The 21,303-nt window shown below is 45.5% G+C and overlaps 1 protein-coding gene across 7 annotated transcripts in view; it reads right to left on the bottom strand.

Moving 5' to 3' along the window:
* Positions 1 to 21,303, bottom strand: part of supt3h (SPT3 homolog, SAGA and STAGA complex component) — a 518,479-nt gene that overhangs the window by 64,664 nt on the left and 432,512 nt on the right. For all 7 annotated transcript variants that reach the window (XM_038799932.1, XM_038799934.1, XM_038799933.1 and 4 more), the window contains one exon: positions 4,100 to 4,210. In XM_038799932.1, the coding sequence (XP_038655860.1) occupies positions 4,100 to 4,210 (111 nt within the window). The remainder of the gene's footprint in view (positions 1 to 4,099; positions 4,211 to 21,303) is intronic.

The raw sequence follows: 21,303 nt of genomic DNA, 5'->3' as shown, positions 1-21,303 counted from the left end.
CCATACCAGGCAACATTCTTGTAAATCTCCTCTGTACCCTTTCCAATGCTTCCACATCCTTCCTATAATGTGGCGACCAGAACTGCACACAATACTCCAAATGCGGCCGCACCAGAGTTTTGTACAACTGCAACATGACCTCATGGCTCCGAAACTCAATTCCTCTACCAATAAAAGCTAACACACCGTACGCCTTCTTAACAACCCTCTCAACCTGGGTGGCAACTTTCAGGGATCTATGGACATGGACACCGAGATCTCTCTGCTCGTCCACACTACCAAGAATCTTAGCATTAGCCCAGTACTCTGCCTTCCTGTTATTCCTTCCAAAATAAATCACCTCACACTTTTCTGCATTAAACTCCATTTGTCAGCCCAGTTTCTTTCTCCCAGTTTACGTTTTAGTCATTCTCTGCCATTCTTTCTATTCTGACCAATCATCTGACCTGCCATTCACCTTTGTGCAGTTATGTACTTTTTCCTTACGCTTGATGCTTTCCTTAACTTCTTTAGTCAACCATGGAAGGTGGGTCCTCCCTTTAGAATTTTTCTTTATGGCAGGAATTGACTTAAATTTTCTAAACGTTCTGAAATATCCCCTCTTCAATTAAATTCTGAGCATTCTGAAATGCCCCCTTCAATGTCTGAGGTGAATTTTCATATGGTCAGTCTGTTTCCTCCATGGCAGAGATGGAAACATGGGGCAGCACGGTGGCACAGTGGTTAGCATTGTTGCCTACGGCGCTGAGGACCCGGGTTCGAATCCCAACTCTGGGTCACTGTCCGTGAGGAGTTTGCACATTCTCCCCGTGTCTGCGTGGGTTTCACTCCCACAACCCAAAAGATGTGCAGGATAGGTGGATTGGCCACGCTAAATTGCCCCTTAATAGGAAAAAATAATTGGGTACTCTAAATTTATAAAAAAAGAGATGGAAAAATTATTGGAAAATTCAAACGTCGAGATGCTCTAAAGATTGGTACAGAAAAAGGGACGGACGCAGCAACACATTAAAGAAATTCAGAGATGAAAGGGAGGTTTGAGATGGTTTGCAAGGGCCATAGAACTATAAAACGTTACAACAGAGGATGATGTAATTTGTATTATTGGCCACAATATTTACGAAGGTGGAATTTCCAAGGGGAGGAAGGAATTAAGTTTGGGATTCCCTGAAAACGTGTTTCTTTTTCCATAGAAGACAGCCTGACTGCCAGGCCTCGATTCCCTGTTGGTGCAAGAAAAGAGCACAGCCCAGGAGCAGGCAGGATGCCTGCACCTCTGGATAGTGATTGCACTAGAATTGGCAGTGAGGTCGGTACACCGTGCTTTAAAGGATCAGAAGTGAGGAGACTGGGTTGGAGAGAGACGGGGGCAGAGAAATGGGCTGGTATAAGGGGCTGCGAGGATAATCCAGGGAACTACAGGCTGGTGAGCCTTACGTCCGTGGTAGGGAAATTACTGGAGGGAATTCTTCGAGACAGGATCTACTCCCATTTGGAAGCAAGCAGACGTATCAGCGAGAGGCAGCACGGTTGGGAGGTCGTGTCTCATTAACTTGATAAGAGTTTTTCGAGGAGGTCACAAAGATGGTTGATGCAGGTAGGCAGTGGATGTTGTCTATATGGACTTCAGTAAGGCCTTTGACAAGGTCCCTCATGGCAGACTGGTACAAAAGGTGAGGTCACACGGGGTCAGAGGTGAGCTGGCAAGATTGATACAGAACTGGCTAGGTCATAGAAGGCAGAGAGTAGCAATAGAAGGGTGCTTTTCTGATTGGAGGGCTGTGACTAGTGGTGTTCCGCAGGGGTCGGTGTTGGGACCCCTGCTGTTCGTAGTATATATAAATGATTTGGAGGTAACTGGTCTGATGACTAAGTTTGCGGTCTTAAAGGTTGGTGGAATTGCAGATAGCGATGAGGACTGTCATAGGCTACAGCAGGAGTTAGATCGCTTGGAGACTTGGGTGGAGAGAGATGGCAGTTGGAGTTTAATTCGGACAAATGTGAGGTAATGTATTTTGGAATGTCCAATACAGGTAGGGAATATACAGTGAATGGTAGAACCCTCAACAGTATTGACAGTCAGAGAGTTCTAGGTGTACAGGTCCACAGGTCACTGAAAGAGGCAACACAGGTGGAGAAGGTAGTCAAGAAGGCAAGGTAAATTGGCAAGGCATGTTGTAGCTGTATAGAACCTTAGTTAGGCCACAGTTGGAATATAGTGTTCAATTCTGGTCGCCACACTACCAGAAGGATGTGGAGGCTTTAGAGAAGGTGCAGAAGAGATTTACCAGGATGTTGCCTGGTATGGAGGGCATTAGCTATGAGGAGCGGTTGAATAAACTCGGTTTGTTCTCACTGGAACGACGGAGGTTGGGGGGCGACCTGATAGAGGTCCACAAACTTATGAGGGGCAGAGACAGGGTGGATAGTCAGAGAATTTTTCCCAGGGTAGAGGGGTCAATTACTAGGGTGCATAGGTTTAAGCAGAACTATCATGGCGATTGGAGGGTTAAAGGTTAGGCAGTTCCACAGGAATGTGGTGCTGCCCGAGTCTCTCCCCTTTTTGGCAATGTCAGCAAAACAGATGAGACTGGTAGAATAACGTGAACAATCCTAAATCCAGAATTGCCCATAGTATATTGTGTGCCTGACAAAGCAATGGCATAGCACGACAGGAATAAATTCTGGCAGAAATGAAGTCCAGCAATATATATTTTTTTTAAGTCGATTTCCATGTGGCAATCAATCACAAAGCTGTCCTTGGAAAAGGAAAAATTAAATTCTTGGCCTTGAGCCCTACTTGTCACTTTGTCCAGCATGACTGGCTCCATGATACTATGGCAAGGTCAGCTCTCCTGTTGGAACTAACACTCCAATGTGCCAAAATGGCACGAGCACCTCATTATAATCAAATTAACTCGAATTCGCACTTAACAGAAATTCTGCCCCTTTGCTCTTCAAGTCATGCCAGGAATTCCAAGGCTAAGCTATCTGTTCCAATTTTATTGCTCTTTGTTATTTAATTAACAGGAACAATCAGGAAATAACTTCAAAGCTGTTTTAAAGCATGTTTCATTCTTTTTGTGATTTGCTACAAGCTATAATTATATGGTAAATTTTTACATTACAGTTTTGATTTATTTTGACCCATGCAGGTCGCAGATCAAGTAAACTTCAATATTTCTTTGCAGGAATTATGGTAGTATAATTTTTAAAATAATGTTTCCACATTGTCATGACATTTTTGAGCTAAACACAAATACAAGAATAGATTATTTGTTGCAACGTCCTATTTGCTTGCAATGTTAACTTTAAAAAAAAGGAGCAGGCAGAAGATAAGCATCAATACTTTTTAAAATGTTACTGATCAGGAGAGACAAGCTATTTTATTTTAGAATAACTGCAGAGATTAATAAGGAAAAAATCTCAGTAATTATAATCTTTAATAGATCCCATCCACTTATCTTTCTATATGGTTGATTTGAACTTTATTAAGTGTGATAACCAAAATTAAGCAAACATTCCAACTTTTATGACCGAGCCAGTTGGTTGTAGCTTGGCAGACTACATGCTGGCAAGTACGGAGATCCTACAACCAAAAGTCAAAGAGCAACAGACAGTTCAGAAAGTTAATAGTGTTCCTAAACCAGTCTCGGGAGTTAATACTTTAATCCTTCATTTTCTTAAAAGTCCATAGGCTAGACAATTCATTCTGAGACCAAATCATTATTAAGCTTTACAGTTTTAACAACAGTGTAGTGTATACCTGTTAGATAAATTTGGTTCCGTCTGCTAATATGTAATAAATGCCGACGCAATGCATGAACAAGACACTTCAAAGAATTTGTGTTAACCATACAAGATTCTGAAGTAATATAAAACACGTGAATTGTAATGGAAAGGAGCATTTAGCAACGCTCCAGTTCCCCAAAAAAGGAGTATTTATTCTCTGAAGAGAATTTCATAAATCTTTTTTTCGAGAAAATTACTGCTGCCACAAATTGCGCACAACAATTTCAATTCTTCGAACTTTGACCACTTGAAACTAAAAATGCTCTTGCATATAAATATAACTTTTTATAGCTCTGTTATTACGTACTGTGAATGGGGAAAGAGGGCCAATTTTGTGGCTGTACCGTCGGATCACCTCTCTGATGTGGCTCGGCTGTATGGCATCACTGTGAGTCTCTAGACCACAAGCTGCAGCACTCTGTAACATAAAATCATAAATTCTCAACTAAATCAAAAACACTTTGAGACAACTCCAGATAAAAGACCTACAGTATAGTAGTCTCAACAAATTTAGCATTTAAATGGTACATATTCACATTAAATTAATGTAAAGGTTCAGAATAGGAATGGGTCAGGAGATAAAATTGAAAAATGTTAATGTAATGGTGCTTTAATAGGTTAATAGTTAAACTAGAATCAAATTTTAAAAGAAAGCTGCAGTGTTTAACTACTATCTATCTTCCTGAGTACTGAGAATTATTTTGTAGAAGCGATTATTAATTGATTACATGTATATGCAAAATAAAACAAACTTCAGCAATGGTATAGTGTCAGTATGCCGACCAGGAAAATTATAGAATGAATCCCCAGTCAGATGTATACCTGCTAGATAAATTTGGTCCAGTCTGCTAATCTGTAATAAATGCCTATGCATAGAATCCCTACAAGCTCACTTGGCTAGACAGCTAGTTCGCGATACAGAGCAAGGCCAGCAGTGTGGGTTCAATTCCTGTACTGCCTGAGGTTATTCATGAAGGCCCGCCTTCGCAACCTTGCCTCTCATCTGTGGTGTGGTTATCCTCAGGTTAAATATCCACCAGTCAGCTCTCCCCCTCAAAGGGGAAAGCAGCCTACGGTAATCTGGGACTATGTTGGCTCTTCCTTATAGTGCATGAGGCCATTTGCCCTATCGAGTTTGTACCAACCCTCCGAAAGAGCACCCAGGTCCACACCACTGCCCATACTACCATATTCCTGTAATCCCGTAACCTAACTTGCCTATCCCCGGCAATTTAGCCTGGTCAATCCACTTAGCCTGCACATCTTTGCACTGTGGGAGGAAACCGGAACACCTGGAGGAATCCCACACAGTCACAGGTAGAACGTGCAAACTCTACACCGACAGTCACTTGAGGCAGGAACTGAACTCGGGTCCTTGGCGTTGTGAGGCAGCAGTGCTAACCACCGTGCCGATCTCACCAATCTCAGCCAGAGCACTGATAGGGATGCTACAATTTGTTTCTGTGTCACTGAGCTAGACAGAGGAAGAATGTAGCTAGGATTGTTGGTGATGACATTAGAAATGCTGGAAATACTCAGCATGCAGCATCTGTGGAGGGTGAGGCAGAGCTAAGCGGCAGGGTTTTACATTTTGGGTCAGGGCCCTGACCCTACACTTTACCAGGACAGTTATCCAACACTGACTTTGCCTGAATTCACCAATTAGTGGCCAAAAAACATTGTTTCATCCAATTAAGGACAGTAGGCAAGATCTCTCAGCTGGAGGGCCAATAGGTGACCTTTCTGCATGAAAGGAGTCTGCCGTTGCAGGTAAGGTAAGAGTGCCCTCTCACCAATGTCAACATAATTGAAATAAACAGTGCACAAGGGGTTTCGAAGACATCCTTGATAAGCAAGGCAGAGATGAGGAGGCATTTCTTCAGCCAGAGGGTGGTGAATCTGTGGAACTCTTTGCCGCAGAAGGCTGCGGAGGCCAAATCACTGACTGTCTTCAGGTTAGAGATAGTTAGGTTCCTGATCAATAAGGGGATCAGGGGTAATGGGGAGAAGGCAGGAGAAAAATATCAGCCATGATTGAATGGCGGAGCAGACTTGATGGGCAGAGTGGCCTAATTCTGCTCCTATGTCTTATTGGTGGTCTTATGGGTGGTCATTACGCCCCTTCCAAAAAATGGGCGGGATGATGCTAGCAAACCAGCATATTGTCCACTGGTGTGAAATTACATGCCTACCCGCTTGTCTTCTCGTCCCCCTATCGGTTTGAAAATCCTGCCCTTATTTTATTTGCTGACCAGTGACTTAGATGCTGGAAAGTGATACAAAAAAAGCAAATTTAGCTGCAAAGCCTCGATTGCTATTCAATATTCACTCAGGTCACTTCTGTAAGGTACTAGAGGAGACCATTAGTATCATGCCCCAAAATGAGTCAATATCTTTAGAAGCTGTATGTATTTTATTAATTAACATTATTTAATTAAACAGAACATTTTAAACATGAGAGCCTACCCCTTTAAGAGGTTTTTGCTGTTACTACAATTATTCATCTAATTTCCTTAATTCCTCATTTTTTTAAAACTCAAAAACGAGTTTAAGGATGTAATTTTTTAAAAAAATGAAATCGCCATTTCGCCATTATTGTTTAATATATAAGTACAGGTTATATTTAAATAAGATGGTTGAGCAAGTTCATTAGGCAAATAATTTATCTGATCATTTTGTGCAGTAACAGAGCAAAAGCAGTCAGGAGGATTTTCTTTGTTCAATATTTCTAACAAATTGATAAACATCTTCTTTTCAAATCCGGGAGGGATTTTCCCAGGTCCATTTTTGATGTCATTATATGTATGAATCAGATGCATTCTAACCTCATTAGGTGGGATTTTGCTACTATGCCCACAAGAAATTCTTTGCAAATTAAATTAAATCATGGAAATTGGCTTCCACCTATTTAGGATTTTCACAGTAACTTCATTGCAGCGTTAATACACGCCTACCTCTGACAATAATAAAGATTATTATTATTATCTATATAGTTATAAATTAGTGCCCTTTCTCATCTCAAACATTTAAACTGATGGGAAAATGTTGAGAATCTTTTCCATTAAATATTAACATTCCAGATTTTTTTCCTCAAACCACTGTCTATGTAAGAATCACAAATGGTGCACTTTTAGTCTTTTTTCCCCTCCTGTAGACACATCAAAAAGAGCAGAGCCATGTACCTCTTGCTGTGACAAATCCATGCTAGCGGACCCACAGAAGCCTGAAAGATTGTGCTAGTTGATGACTATTTACAAACTGTTTTCTTATGCAGTTCTTGTCATTATCATTCTTGGATTCTGGTGCCACTTGAGGCATCCAAGAAGTCACACTGATGCTTCCCCAACTAGCTTGGGGCAAGGAATGCACAAGTAATTACAACCCCACAATTGCTCAAATTACATTGGTTGGATGAGCTTTCCAGTCTGCACTGCAGAACCAGTGAATGTGGGCCTGATTCTTTCCAGTAAACTTTGCACAATCCAAGAATATTGCGGTCAGTCTACTGCTGATAAGGATCTCCGTTATTTCTAAATATGACTCTGTGGGATCACATGTGAACAGCACACATTCTGTTTAAAATGGCAAAAGTGCACTAAATCTGAATTCTCTGGGGCAAATATTACAATTAAAATTCATTCAAAATAATAAATTACATAGCAACAATGTTGTGTAATTCTTGTGGAAAATGCTGGCACAAAAGTGAGGCAAAACTCTGGTGGGGGCAGAGGTTCTACACTGGCTGACCTTCTACTTCAACACCAGTCAAGCCTGCAAGAATGTTGTATGTTTGAATTAAATCATCTCTCATTTTTCTAAACTCCAGATAATAAAGGCTCAGTCTATTTAATCTTTCCTCAAAGGACAACCGCTCCATCACAGGAATTAGTTTGGTGAACATTTGTTACACTCTCTCGATGGCAAGTATACCTTTCCTTAGGTTAGGAGGCCAAAACTAATGCAATACTTCAGGTGTGGCCTCACCCAGGCTCCACATAATTGTAGTAAGAGATTTTTTTCACCAATAGTCAAATCCTCTTTCAATAAAAGCCAGTGTAACATCTGCCACCTATTTCTATCCCAAACCAGGCCCCAATAGTGGCTAGGGATACTGGACAGAAACCCTAATATTTAATTTTAATTTTGTAAGACTGTGAGGAAAGGATACCTCGATCCAGGAGTGATTCCACTAAGAAATAGGTTTACGACATATTAGAACAAATTTCATTACTAACACAGTATTCAACTCTTTAACATCACAACAGAAAGTAGCTTACAGTTACCCCTTAATCAATGCTACTCAATACATTGAATACAATACCCTTAACTGCTATCTTTATTCCTACTTAAACAACCAGGGAAAAAAAAACTCAACTCTCAATGCACTTTAACTACCAATGGTACATAGGAATTTTTACTTTACAGAGATGCACTTTGAGAAAGAGAGAACTCTCGAAACTATTTTAAAGAAAATATATGACTCTTGTCAAACCTACGCAGAAACTTTGGATTTATGTCTTCAGAAGAAGTTTTCCAAGTTGTTTCAGCTCCCCCTTGTTCTCAGACTGCTAAAGTCTGCTAATCTTTAAACTGCAGTGAGAGCAAACTGTTCGACTTCTGGACATAGCTTCATTCAGCTAAGAACTGCACTGACCTGCGTTCTGCACAGTGCCTGATGCCTTAGCGCCACCCAGCAAAGACATCATCTTAACAAGCTGAAATCTAATTAACTCCACACGGATCCACTTAATCAAAACGAAATGTCATTAGCCCAAGCTTTTACGTCGCTTTAATTGCACTCCCGGCTCCCAAAATATACTTGTCTTTCAGATTAGGATTTCTTTTAAAACATGATTGCAGCAGTCACACAAATACTCACCCCGGCTTTTCCCCCTTACTACACCAAATACCAAAAGTACCATACATCTGAAATTGCTACATTCATCATTCAGCTTAATTGCTTGCTGTACCTGCATGTCAGCTGTCAGTGACACATGAGCAAGGCCACCCAAGTCCCTGTGAAATTCAACACATCCCAGCCTCTCCACTTACAATATGCTGTTAACCTGCCATTACCTAGCGGAGTTGAAGGCCCAGGCACCATATATAAATCGCACTCAAGCACACACATCTCACTTTCTCCAGCTCACCTGTCTCCAGGACACCCACAGAGATGTCTTCGAGCCAAAAGGTGGCGGCTGTAAGCCAAAAGAGGAAGACAACACCCTGCTCCACCCATGAGGTCCTCCAGGCCTTCATTAGTGGGAGTGTAGGCACAAAGAAACATCCTATATCCCATGAATGGTTCCAGAAAGCATACAGGCTTCACAGCTCTCGCATGGGAGGCCATCACTGGGTGCATCAGTGTGGTTAGCAACTGCATCCAGTGTGGGAATAGGATGAATGATCTCATCCACTCTGCCAGGGTAAGTCATCATTCAAATCCCAACATGCAACATCAAGCTCTCATCCTGGCATCATGTATTCAAATTCAGGGATCTCACACAACAACTAGCAGGGAATGCATAGCACCACGGATTATCTCAGAGAAACCATCACAGCACCACCATCCCATCTGTCAAGGTGCTCACACTCCATCCTCGGGCCTGCTGAGGGCTCATCACACACAGGGAGCATAGATCTTTCTCAACCTATGCTCCTTCCCTACTCATTACAAGCCTTTCTTCTGTTTACATCCAGGGCATGCTGGCCCACAACAGGGGGAAAGAAACACATACCGGTGTACATAACTGCCCTCTGACTTTATAGAGGTTGCAGCTGAGATCACTGGGGAGGATAGCGATTGTTCCTGTGGGGAAGGGGAGATTGGATTGTCTTAGCAACCTCGTACGGATCACATCTCCATCAGTTCATCAATCCTGACAATCACAGCAAGTCGCATGCAGTCTTATCATCCTCTCGCTCATCAACTAAAGCTCTATTCTTTATCTTGTAGACACCAGCAGATTGAGGCCCACAAGGCAGCCCACCATGTCTGAGCCTCAGGCCAGATCAGAAGAGGAAGCTCTGGAAGAAATGTTACAGAACTCACTTGCTCCCTCCACCAGTGCAGAGACATATACCTTGGTGGGCAGGCTTCTAGAGTAGGCTTGGACTTCCAATAGCTTTATTCCCAAGGAGATCTTCCTCCTTTCTCTCTAATCAGACTCCTGTTAACTGTTGCGGCAACAAGTTAGAGGGTGCCCTCAGAAAGAGCCCCTTAGCCCAGCAGAGAACTCCTCTCACACAGCCTCAGACCCCTTCCGTTCAGATTTGTTTCTACTTTCACTTTATAACTGTGCCATAACTCCGATAAAGCAAGATGGTGATTCTGCACTACTAGTTTGAAATAGAATTTGGCGCTCCTTCTCATACTGTGCCCCAGATATCTACCTGAAACCTCACAATGTGGAGGTGCAGCTCTCTCCTATTGCTCTCCAGCTTCCCCCAATAATATTGGATCCCACAGTTCCTGTGGGCACATTCCTACCCCGGCCCCGCCCAGAGCCCATCACTTGTGATTTGCCCATGCCCCAGGTGGAGCTTTACTCTCCCCATATTGAGGTTTTATGCATGGTCACCAACTGAATTGACGTCCAGCTCCCTGCCTCCATAAGAGCTTTACATGCCCCTCCAGAATACAGGCTACAAATGCCTCCCATTACCACCACCATTCCATCTGCATCCCAGTACAGAGACAGACATGGTCAGCAACTGAGCAACAGCCCTGCATACCAAGTTGTGAATTATTCCACTTGCCCCTCCCTAAAGCTGGAGTACACCATGCTCCCAATGAATACTCCTTCAGCATGTCCACTGCACCCCATAACCGTCTCCAATTCCTGACTTCGGATAATGAGGCTCCAGGAGTGTCTCTACGCTCTGACTCCTTTCCACAGTGCCTGGCAGTGTCTCACTCTCTAACTCCTCACTGCAAGCCTCAGACCAAAGAGTTTGACTTGCACAGAGTTCCCCATTGTCCTCATGACTGAGGACTACACTGTCTCACTTCCCAAACCCTGAGCCCCCATTATGGGTCTCTGTGCGACCCTCTTGTTCCACATGATCAACCCCTCACTTTCCTATTTCAGAGTCTGCATATATCCTCTTCCATTCATAACTGTGGTATCCCTTTCATCCCCTTGTTTGTTAGAATTTCATGTACCCTTGACGGGCTCCAGCTTCGCACCCCTCAATCTATCCTCTGGCTTCCAAAGTTCCCCTCCTTCTCCCCCTCATTGAAAACTCTACCTTCCCAATTGCTCCCCATGTGTTCCCCCTTCCCACAAACCCAAGAAAAGCCTTATTTCCCCATGGTCCCCATGTGTTTCCCCATTCATCCCACCCTGATTTCCAATGCATCCACAGTTGAAATGCTGGTTTCTGAATGTTCAACCCTTTCCAAGTACTGCTGCCCATAGGGTCCTTCTGGACAACATTAGCACCCACTGGGAGCAGACAACCTCTACATCCCCAACCCCAGTCGCAATACTGGTCAGTATCTGAAACTTGAATAGTGCCAGGTTGGTGTCCTTGTGACGACAAACCACCAGGAGCAGACCAACCCTGCAGCCCGGCATTCATTGGCCATTCATTGCAATGAGACCAGGGTGGCGCTGTGGCAGGTAGGTTATGTACAGTGCAACATTTGACCAGCTCGTGACACTTGTGGCACAATGCTTTCACCCAATCCTGTCGATAATCATTCAAAGATATCAGATAAATATGGCGGAGAGATCCACCGGTCAGTTCATCACTGAATTTGTCTCTCGGCTACGGAAGACAGCCGGGTTGTGTGAATATGGAACTGTTTTGTCTGAGATGCTCTGTGATCACTTAGTCTGTGGTATCAATAATATGGAAACTCAAATAAAGTTTTTGGGTGAAGTCTCCCTAAATTTTCAGCAGGTGCTGCAGATCTCCCTATCCCCAGAAAGCACAGAACGCGGTGTCCAAAAGAGGTTCTGGCTTCTGGGCAAAGAGCTGGTCACTGAGACGAGCGACATCCCAGACTTGACCGAAGGTGATTCCGACCTGTGTGGGTGCCGATCTCGGCATACCCGCCGACAGCAGGAAGACCAGCGCTCCAGTTGAGGTAGGGTGTCAACCTCGGAGCCGGACCTTGCATCTAGAACACCCAGAAGAAGCCGAGGATGAGGCTGAGATGCAGCTGAACTATTTGACAGAGTCCCGTGTGGCCCCTATTCATGTTCCAATATGCTCCATATGTTATATGATTATATGTTCTAAATGGATTTGGGTCAGGTGTGGCCATGTCTGTAGTGGTGCAGCCCAGGGCTGACGTCTACCTCGGCCAGGGCATCTGGAGTGCTGACCTTCCTGCTCCCCGTGGGTACACTTAGACCGGCGACCACATGGGCTGGAATCGCCTTTAGACGAGTCTGGGGACGTTGCACGGTTTAGTGACCGGCTTTTGAGTGCATACTTTGTCTTTGGCTGACATGGCAGCTCGTTTGGACACTTATACAGAGGAACGACTGAATATTGTGGGGTCCACCCTCACTCTGGTGGTGTATGGGCACCAGTCAGTGCGCCTTCCCCTCATCGTTGTGCAGCGATACAGCCCGAACCTGTTGGGCCGTGATTGGCTGCATCAGCTGCACTTGGATTGGCAACATATCCTCCAAGAAGGGTCTGGTGGTTTGTATATGGTACTGAGCAAATTCCTGGAGGTTTTCCAGCCTGGGTTGGATACCATTAAAGGGGCCATTGCTAAAATCTATGTGAACCCAGAAGCCCAGCCCCATTATTTACGTGCCCACCTGGTTCCCTACGCTATAGTGGAGAAGGTCGAGAACAACCTTCAGCGTTTGGAACATTTGGGCATTATTTGAGACTATGTATTAACAGTGAACATGGCTTCAAGGTTAGACCAATACACTTTATCGCTCATCAAGAATTTATATGCAACATTGGCCGGTGGCTGCACATACACAAAATTGCACGTGCAGCGCTCATCAACCAGTATCTACGAGAAGAGCTGGAACTCGATGAATCCTCACAGATGTACATCACGATTAATATGCACAAGGGACTCTACGAGTACACCCGGCTTCCGTTCGGTGTTTCCTCGACGTGTGCAGTCTTCCATTGCGTTATGGAGAACATCCTGCATGTGTTGCTGCACTTTGCGATTAACTTGGCCAGTTTGTCACAGGGGCCACGGAACATTAACACTTGCAGAACCGCGGGGCGGTGTTGAAGCAGTTTTCCGAATACGGGGTCCGCAAGCACCAGGTGAAGTGTGCGTTTCACACAAAAGAAGTGGTATATTTGGGATATCGGGTAGGCCAAGATGGCCTGTACGCATTCGCCGAGAAGGTACGGGCAATCGAAATGATCTCCACTCTGTGAGATGCCATGGAACTTCACTCTTTCCTTGGATTCGTGAATTATTTATTCGGAAGTTGGCTTCCATCCTCACCCCCCTCAACTTGCTTTTGAAAAGGCACCAGCCTTGTGCTTGGGGCAAGGCCCAGGATATGGCATTTAACAAGGTGATGTTGCGGTTGTCTGCTTCAGGGGTGTTGACACATTTAGACTCCTCAAAACCGTTGTACGCAACATTCGATGCTTCACCATATGCAATTGGGGCGATTTTGTTCTATCGAATGGACAACCTTTGCCTTCCTGATGCTGGCTGCAGCCAAAAGAAAATATGCCCAAATCTGAAAGAGAAGGTCTGGCGGTTGTATTTGATGTAAAGCAATTTGACATCCATTTTTGTATTGTCACCGATCACAAGCCATTGCTCGGACTCGTCTGTGAAGACCAGGCGGATCCGCTGAGAGCGTCTGCAAGGATTCAATGCTAGGTTCCGTTATTGGCTTCTCATGAAGGAGCTTCATAACGACATCCCAGGGTGTCCTAAATGAAGACGCTGGCTAGAAGCTACGTCTGGTGGCCGGGTTTGAACAGTGATATTGAGATGTTGGCCCAACAGTGCGCCATCTGTCAAGAGCACCCATGGCTGCACTCCTACGACCTTGGCAGAGGCCAGGCACCCTAGGGCCCACATGCACGCCGGTCCTTTCTTGGGTTTGATGTCTCCCATCCTGGTGGACACCCATCAAAGTGGCTGGAGGCCCACAAAATGATGTTGATCACCTCCCGAGCAACCGTTAAGCGATTGCACATTTCTTTTCCCACCCACGGAATCCCGGAGGTACTCGTGACCAATGACCGGGCTTCTTTCATGAGTGAAGAGTTTGCCGCGTTTGTGAAGAGCAAAGGATTTGCCACGTCCGCGTCGCCTCACACCATCCGGCATCAAATGGTTTGGCAGACAGGACTGTACTCACGGTTGAAAGGGGGCTCAAGAAACAGATGTCCAGCTCAATAGACTGAAGGCTGGCATGTTTTATTTACATACAGGACCATGCCACACGCAGTAACAGGGGTAGCCCCCGGTGAGATGTCATAGACTTTGAACACGACTGAGTTTGCTTCTACCGGATATCAGAGCGAAGGTGCGCTGTAACCAAGATTTGTAAGGGCATTGCCCAGTTCGACATTGATCTCGTTGACACTTTTCATCTGACGATGCAGTGTTCATTCGGAACATCAATGACAGTGCTCACTGGCTCTCTGTGATTCTCATCCGTCAAACGGGACCAGTCTCTCACCAAGCTCAGGTCCCTGGGCAACTCATGAAATGCCACCTGGATCACATTCGCTCATGGCAGTTGTTCCTTCCTGAACTGCCTCACAAGTAGCCTGCCCTGGATCATTCGGCTCCATTGCCAAATCAGCCTGTGTAGACACCTCGGGTCTCTCTTGACGCCGACATGCCAGACGTTGTGTCTTCCGACTCAGATGGAGATGCAGACCTCAGAAGTCTCAGATACCGTAGTACTCTGCGTAATTCAGCCGCCTCCTGACGATTGACGCCAAATTGTTCCTGCCGCACACAGTGTTCATCAGCGCATTACATGCCGACTGATCTGGCGCATCAGCTCCATGAGGATTTACTGGAGCCGAAGAGACTCCGACGTCTTCCGCCTGCTCCTCCTTCTCCATCTCGTCGCTGGTTCGAGAGGGTCTTCAGACTTCGGAGAGAAGGGCAGGAATGGAATATCCTGCACAGGACCTATGAATTGTGAATGCTCGTCTTCCCCGTGCTCCTTGCGGAGTATGAGCTCCCCTCCTAGAGGTGAGATATTGCAATTACCCAGTGTATATAAGGTTAGCCAGTAAGGCACCGACTGAGCAGGAACCGGGAAGTGTATATATACAGTTTGTAAATAAAACTTCATTCTTATTTTTACTTTGTGTGGACACCCCTGTCCTTGTTAAACTTAGTTCCAACTAAACCTTGATCTTGAGAACCAAGGTGATCTCTCACTATAGTACTAATACCATCTTTAATCAATCAATCTACCCCACCACCTTTTCCTATCTTCCTGTCCTTCCAGAATGCAACGTAGGCTTGGATATTCAGGTCCCAGCTTTGGCTTCCTTGTAGGCACATCTCTGTAATGGCTATCAGGTCATACATATGGCTTTCTATTTAAGCTGACATTTCATCTGTTGTGAATTCTGCACGTATTCACATACAGAGCCCTTAAATCAGTTTTTATTTATATTTCTGTAAACTCTGCTGTCTTGAAGCCAGAGAACAGGAAGAAAAATATGTTTTATATAATGCATAAAATATATATACTTGTCAACCTGGCTAGTTTATAAAATTATTATTGTAATTTTTAAAAAATGAACCAAGGGTTTTTTATGACTAGCCATGACTCATACCAAAGATGTGTGGGTTAGGTGGATCGGCCATGCTAAATTGTCCTTAGCTTAGGTGGGGTTACTGGTTTACGTGGTAGGGTGGAGGTGTGTGCTTAAGTGGGGTGCTCTTTCTAAGAGCCGGTGCAGACTCGATGGGCCGAATGGTCTCCTTCTGCACAGTAAATTTTATGATCTATGATACCGGAGGGATTTCTGACCTTCATACAAATATCAGAGATGTGTTATCTCGAAAAATGCACTAATGCCCTTCCTGGAACTGCACAAAGTCTCTTCACCTTTCTCAAGATCTCTGGCCATCAGAGATGGTGGGCTGGATTCTCTGTCCCTGGATGTCCGGAATGTGTTATCCGATGCGAAGGAGAATCAGGCGTCAGGGCAAAATTGGGGGTTGACGCCCACACAATGCTTCAACCCCCTACTGGCTGCGTGAATAAGTTCCATGCTGCACGCCAGCAAGAGCACGTATATAAATGCATGAATCGGAATTACACATTTACATCTACCTAGCGGGCCCAACGCCCAATGCTTAGACTTCCCATGATTCTCCAAATCATATGAGGGTATGTGCCTCCAGTATCCTTTTGGACGGGTTCCACACACCCACTGCCCTCTGGGTATAAAGGTTTTTCCTGACTTCCTGCCCGTTATCTTAAATCTATTCCCCCTGGTCATTGATCCCTCCACCAAGGAAAAAGTTTCTTCCTGTCTGTGCCCCTCATAATTTTATACATCTCAATCATGTCCCCCTTCAGTCTCACTTTGTTCCCAGGAAAACAATCCAAGTCTATCCAATCTCTCTTCATAACTACCAGCCCAGGCAACATCCTGGTAAATCTCCTCTGCGCTATTTCAAATGCCTCCTATCAAGTGGATTCCAGACAGTGGGAAACATTATAGCTGTAATTCTTACCTTGCTGCTCCACGTGTCTATTCCTCGAATGAGAGCAGGTGCGCCTGCGCCTGGTTCCAACAGATCCAGTATCTGCAGGCCATTCATTGCTTTTGCTAGTGGTATGTAAAAACCATCTGCAGCTTTCATGTTGATTCTTCAGTAGCCTAAGTGTGAAACCCCAATGTTTATAAACATTGCCCACATCAGAGATGTGACTGTACAAAGTACATTCCAATCACTCAAGCGTCTGATTTCACTGTGCTTACCTCTTTGTTGTTGACAATGTTTACAAATATTGGGGTTTCACCACTTAGGTTACAGAAGGGTGGAACAATATGAATGAATCAAATGATGCAGATAGCTTTTTACAAGCTATCAATCGCAGACCACTCTCGAAAGCAATGAATGGCTTGCAGATCTGTGGGAACAGATTCGGGCGCAACTGCTCTCCTTCGAGGAATGGACATGTGGAGTTGTAAGGTAATATTACAAATATAATGCTTCCCACTGTCCTCTAGACTGCTCTCTAGCTTCCAGACAGGTGTCCCTTTTCGGAGGTCTGTGGGTAGGGAGGGGCCTGTAGAGGGGGTTCCTTTAGGCAACGGGTCCCTGGGGGCGGGGGGGGGGGGATAGGGGCACCTTGGCAATCCAGGGGTGCGAACTGCCTTGTGGTTGTGGTGGGGGATGGTTGGGGCCGATTTGTGGTATTGGGGAGGGGGGGGAGGGGAGGGGTTGATTCGTGATTCAGGGGAGGGTGCTGGCAGCGGGACCTCGCTATCCGGCCACCTGCTCAAGGTGGTGGCTCAAATGGCGGGATTCCCTGGCAATCCCTTGTATTTCATGTCATGCATAAATTTGTATGGTATGGAACACTGAATTACATCCCGCTTTATGACTGCAAAGAGTTCGTAAAACTGGTGCAATTCAGCTCCGACGGGAGAACAATAGTCTCCCAAATGGAGAATCCACCCTAAACTGTCTGCAAAGGACAAAAGAGAACCTGACTCCTCTCCATCCCGGTATGTCTGCGAAGGACAAGAGAGAACCCGACTCTTCTATTAAACACTTCAAGATTCCAGGTATATCACATGACCTCCCGAAGCTGCTAGAACCTATAATATTGCTGTGTGGAAATTAACTCATGCAGTCACTGTTTGACGCCTCAAGAGAAGCAGGACTCTACAAGCAGCCCATCTCTGTGTACCATTTACCAATTCACAGGTAGCTGCAGAAAAAGCTCACATACAGCTTTAAAATTGCACTGGTATCATATCTACATTTGAACTACTGGATCATTGGAAATTCCTTATTTGTGCCTTCAAGCTTCATTCAAGTTTATGTGTCTTCTCCCATCATGGATGTCCTTGATCCTGGAAAGACCCTACCACAGTCACCCTGCTACCCTTTGAAAGAATATGTCATTGGATGTTGATTGTGGATGTTAGACTCATGTAAAACCCAGGTTTTCGGCAGAAGGGAAAGCGGGAGGGGGAGGAGAATCCAATGGGAGTCCCAAAACGGCATTTCCACTGGTGGAATTGCCATTGGGATTCTCTCCATCCACCACTAATGACATAATGGGGTTCCCGCTGTATTATCCCACCACATAAGGATTTCTCACCCTCTGCTGGAGATGAGAAAGAAATCCGCCCCATATCTCATTTTTATTGTGGTCTTGCCCTGTACCCTTTTCTTTCCCTTGGCAGAAAATTTATGTGTGTGTGTAAAATAAACCGAACCTTAAGTCTGCTGTGGGATTATGAGTAGAGGTTTGGAACACTCCAAACTGAAGAGTTGCAGAACATACGGCACCACTTATGAAGGGGAAAAATCAGAAATGAAAGCACCTTTCTGTTCACGGACCGGTAATGAAAGGAGAACCAGGGCTGTTTAAATTAATCTGCTGACTGGAACAGCTGCCACACTGTTAAGCTTATAATCACTGTAGAGGTGGCATAGTGGTTAGCACTGCTGCCTTACGGGCTGAGGATCCGGGTTCGATCCTGGCCCCGGGTCACTGTCCGTGTGGAGTTTGCACTTTCTCCCCGTGTCTGCGTGGGTCTCACCCCCACATCCCAAAGATGTGTAGGGTAGGTGGATTGGACACGCTAAACTGCCCTCAATTTGGGAAAATAAAAAGAATAGGGCACTCGAAATTTATTTTTTAAAAATTTGTAGTCACTGTTCCTTCTCGCCATTCGCACGCCTTTACCGCTAGCTTAATGCCTTTGTTTACCTTTATTGCGCTGTCATTTCCATTTAATTTACACAATATTCTCCAACACGATCCTTCCCAGTTGTACAATTTGTGAGAACACTGGTCCCAGTACGATTCAGGTGAAGTCCACCTCAACAGTACATCCTCCATTTTCCTGCTCGCGTTCCAAAAACCAGAACCCATTTCTCCCACACCAGTCTTTGAGCCACCCATTGATCTATTTGCCCTGTGCCAATTTGCACATGGCTCAGGTAATAATCGTGATTACTATCTTTGATGTACTGCTTTTTAATTTAGTGCCCAGCTCCTCATAGTCCCTATCCAAAACCTCTTTCATAGTCTTACCTATGCCATTGGTGCCTACATGGACCATGGAAATTGGATCCTCCTGTTCCCACTGCAAGTTCCTCTCGAGCCCTGAACAGATATTCTGAACCCTGGTACTGGGCAGGCAATACTGCATTTTGTTATCTCGCACTCAGCTGCAGAGGACAGTGTCTATCCCCCTGATTATACTGTCCCTGACTATCACTCCTTTTAATGCCGTACATTCCCACACTTGAATTGCCTTCTGTACCATAGTGCCTTGGTTAGTCTGCTCACCACACAATTGCTCTCACTCTTGTCTGTACAAGCAACGCCGGCCCTAGGGTTGCTGGCTCCCCGGGCAAGCTGAACTTCGGCGCCCTTGGGGGGGGCGTGGCCGAGAGGGGGGGCGGGGCCGAGAGGGGGGGGCAGGGGGGGCCGAGAGGGGGGGGGGGCAGGGGGGGCCCGAGAGGGGGGGGGGCCGAGAGGGGGGGGGCGGGGCCGAGATGGGGGGGGGCGAGAGGGGGGGCGGGGGCGAGAGGAGGGGCGGGGCCGGGGGGGGGGGGCGGCGGGGGGACGGACCTGATTGGGGGGGGGGGAACGGACCGAGCGGGGCGGACCGAGCGGGGGCCGCCCTGGGGGAGGGCGGCCACCGCGCATGCGCTGGTTGGCACCGGCCTAACTGCGCATGCGCGGGACCCGAGTCTCTGGCGCCCCCTAGCACATGGCGCCCCGGGCGACTGCCCGAGTTGCCGGTGCCTTGAGCCGGCCCTGTGTACAAGCCGAAAGAACCCTGAACTGGTTTCTAAGTTACAAGGTTCCACCACTTCCACCTTCTCGATTCCCTGACCTACCTGACTCACACCCTCCTGGTCCTGACCACTGGCCAAATCAGGTGACATTAACCTAAGAGATGTGACTGCCTTTTGAAATAAAGAGTCCAAGTAACTTTCCCTCTCCCTGATGTGTTGGCCTCGGCCTCCAGCTTATCTGAATTGAAGCTCCTCAAGCCACAACACTTACGAGAGATGTGGTTACCAATTTCATGGGAGTGCCCCTTTAAGAAATATTTTTGTCTTATCACATGGCTTCAGTGGCTCTGGGTTCTACTTTTGTTTTGAGTTTGGACTGGTTTTGAACTGCACAGGTTGAAAGAAGTGTTTCTTCATCTTCATTTTAAATGTTGTTTCCAGACTACTTGATAATTTAAAAGGGATAACTGCTTTCTGGAAGGAATTCAAACCTGTTGTATGAGAAGGGGAACAGAGTATCGCTAACAAGTCATATACCAGTAAGAGTGACATGTGCTGGGCCACGCCTTTGAAAAGGGGTTACTGGTTTGATTTGGATTTTGTTACTGAATTGGAACAGTTAAAGAGGGAATTCATTAAGGGTTATGCATAGATTATTGTAGCTGTGTGGGGTCTGAATGTTTGTAGTTGGTAAAAATGCTCAGTGTGTGTGTTTATACAAATGTTAACTAAATTTGTATATTAAAACCTTGTTTTTTGATTAAAAGCGCCTAAGAACTCTTTTGAATATAATATAATATATTCAATACCTGAAAGGCAGGCTCTTGTGCTCATCGTAACCAAAATCAATAAATAGTTATAGGATAATTCCATAATATACTTCACCTTTTTCTAAACCCTGGCCAATAACACCATGGATTGCAGTGGTATCCAGGAGACACCCCATGCTGCAGCCATGATACATCACCTATCCTAGTTCCCCCTAGTTACTGAACTCCCCTATTCACCAAACTCCCCGCTTCACACCCCACCACCAACACACAGGGACAGCAGGATCTACAAGACGTAACTCAGCAACCCATTGAGTTTACTTCGACAGCATCTTCCAAACCTGCAAACTTTCACACCTAGAAAGACAAGGGCGGCAGATGCATGGACACACCACTCCTTGCAAGTTCCCCTCAAAGCCACACACCAGCCTAATTTGGAATTATATTACCGTCTTCACTGTCACTCAGTCACAACTGTGAAATCCCTACCTTTTAAATTTTTTTTTAAATTAAGGGGCAATTTAGCATGGCCAATCCACCTACCCTGCAGTTCTTCGGGTTGTGGGGTTGAGACCCATGCATACACAGGGAGAATGTAGAAACTCCACACTGAAAGTGACCCGGGGCCGAGGCCGAACCAGAGTCCTCTTTGCCGTGAGGCCACAGTGCTAATCACTGTGCCACCATGCCGCCTTCTGAAATGCCTTTTTAACAGCACTGTGGATGTACCTCTATCACATGGATTTCAAGACGGCAACTCACCACCATCTTCTCAAGGGTAATACAGGGATGGGCAATAAACGC

Source organism: Scyliorhinus canicula, chromosome 6 (assembly GCF_902713615.1).
Source record: "Scyliorhinus canicula chromosome 6, sScyCan1.1, whole genome shotgun sequence".
Lineage (NCBI taxonomy): Eukaryota > Metazoa > Chordata > Chondrichthyes > Carcharhiniformes > Scyliorhinidae > Scyliorhinus > Scyliorhinus canicula.
Note: the sequence above shows the minus strand (reverse complement) of the source record. Positions and strands in the feature narration are given on the sequence as shown.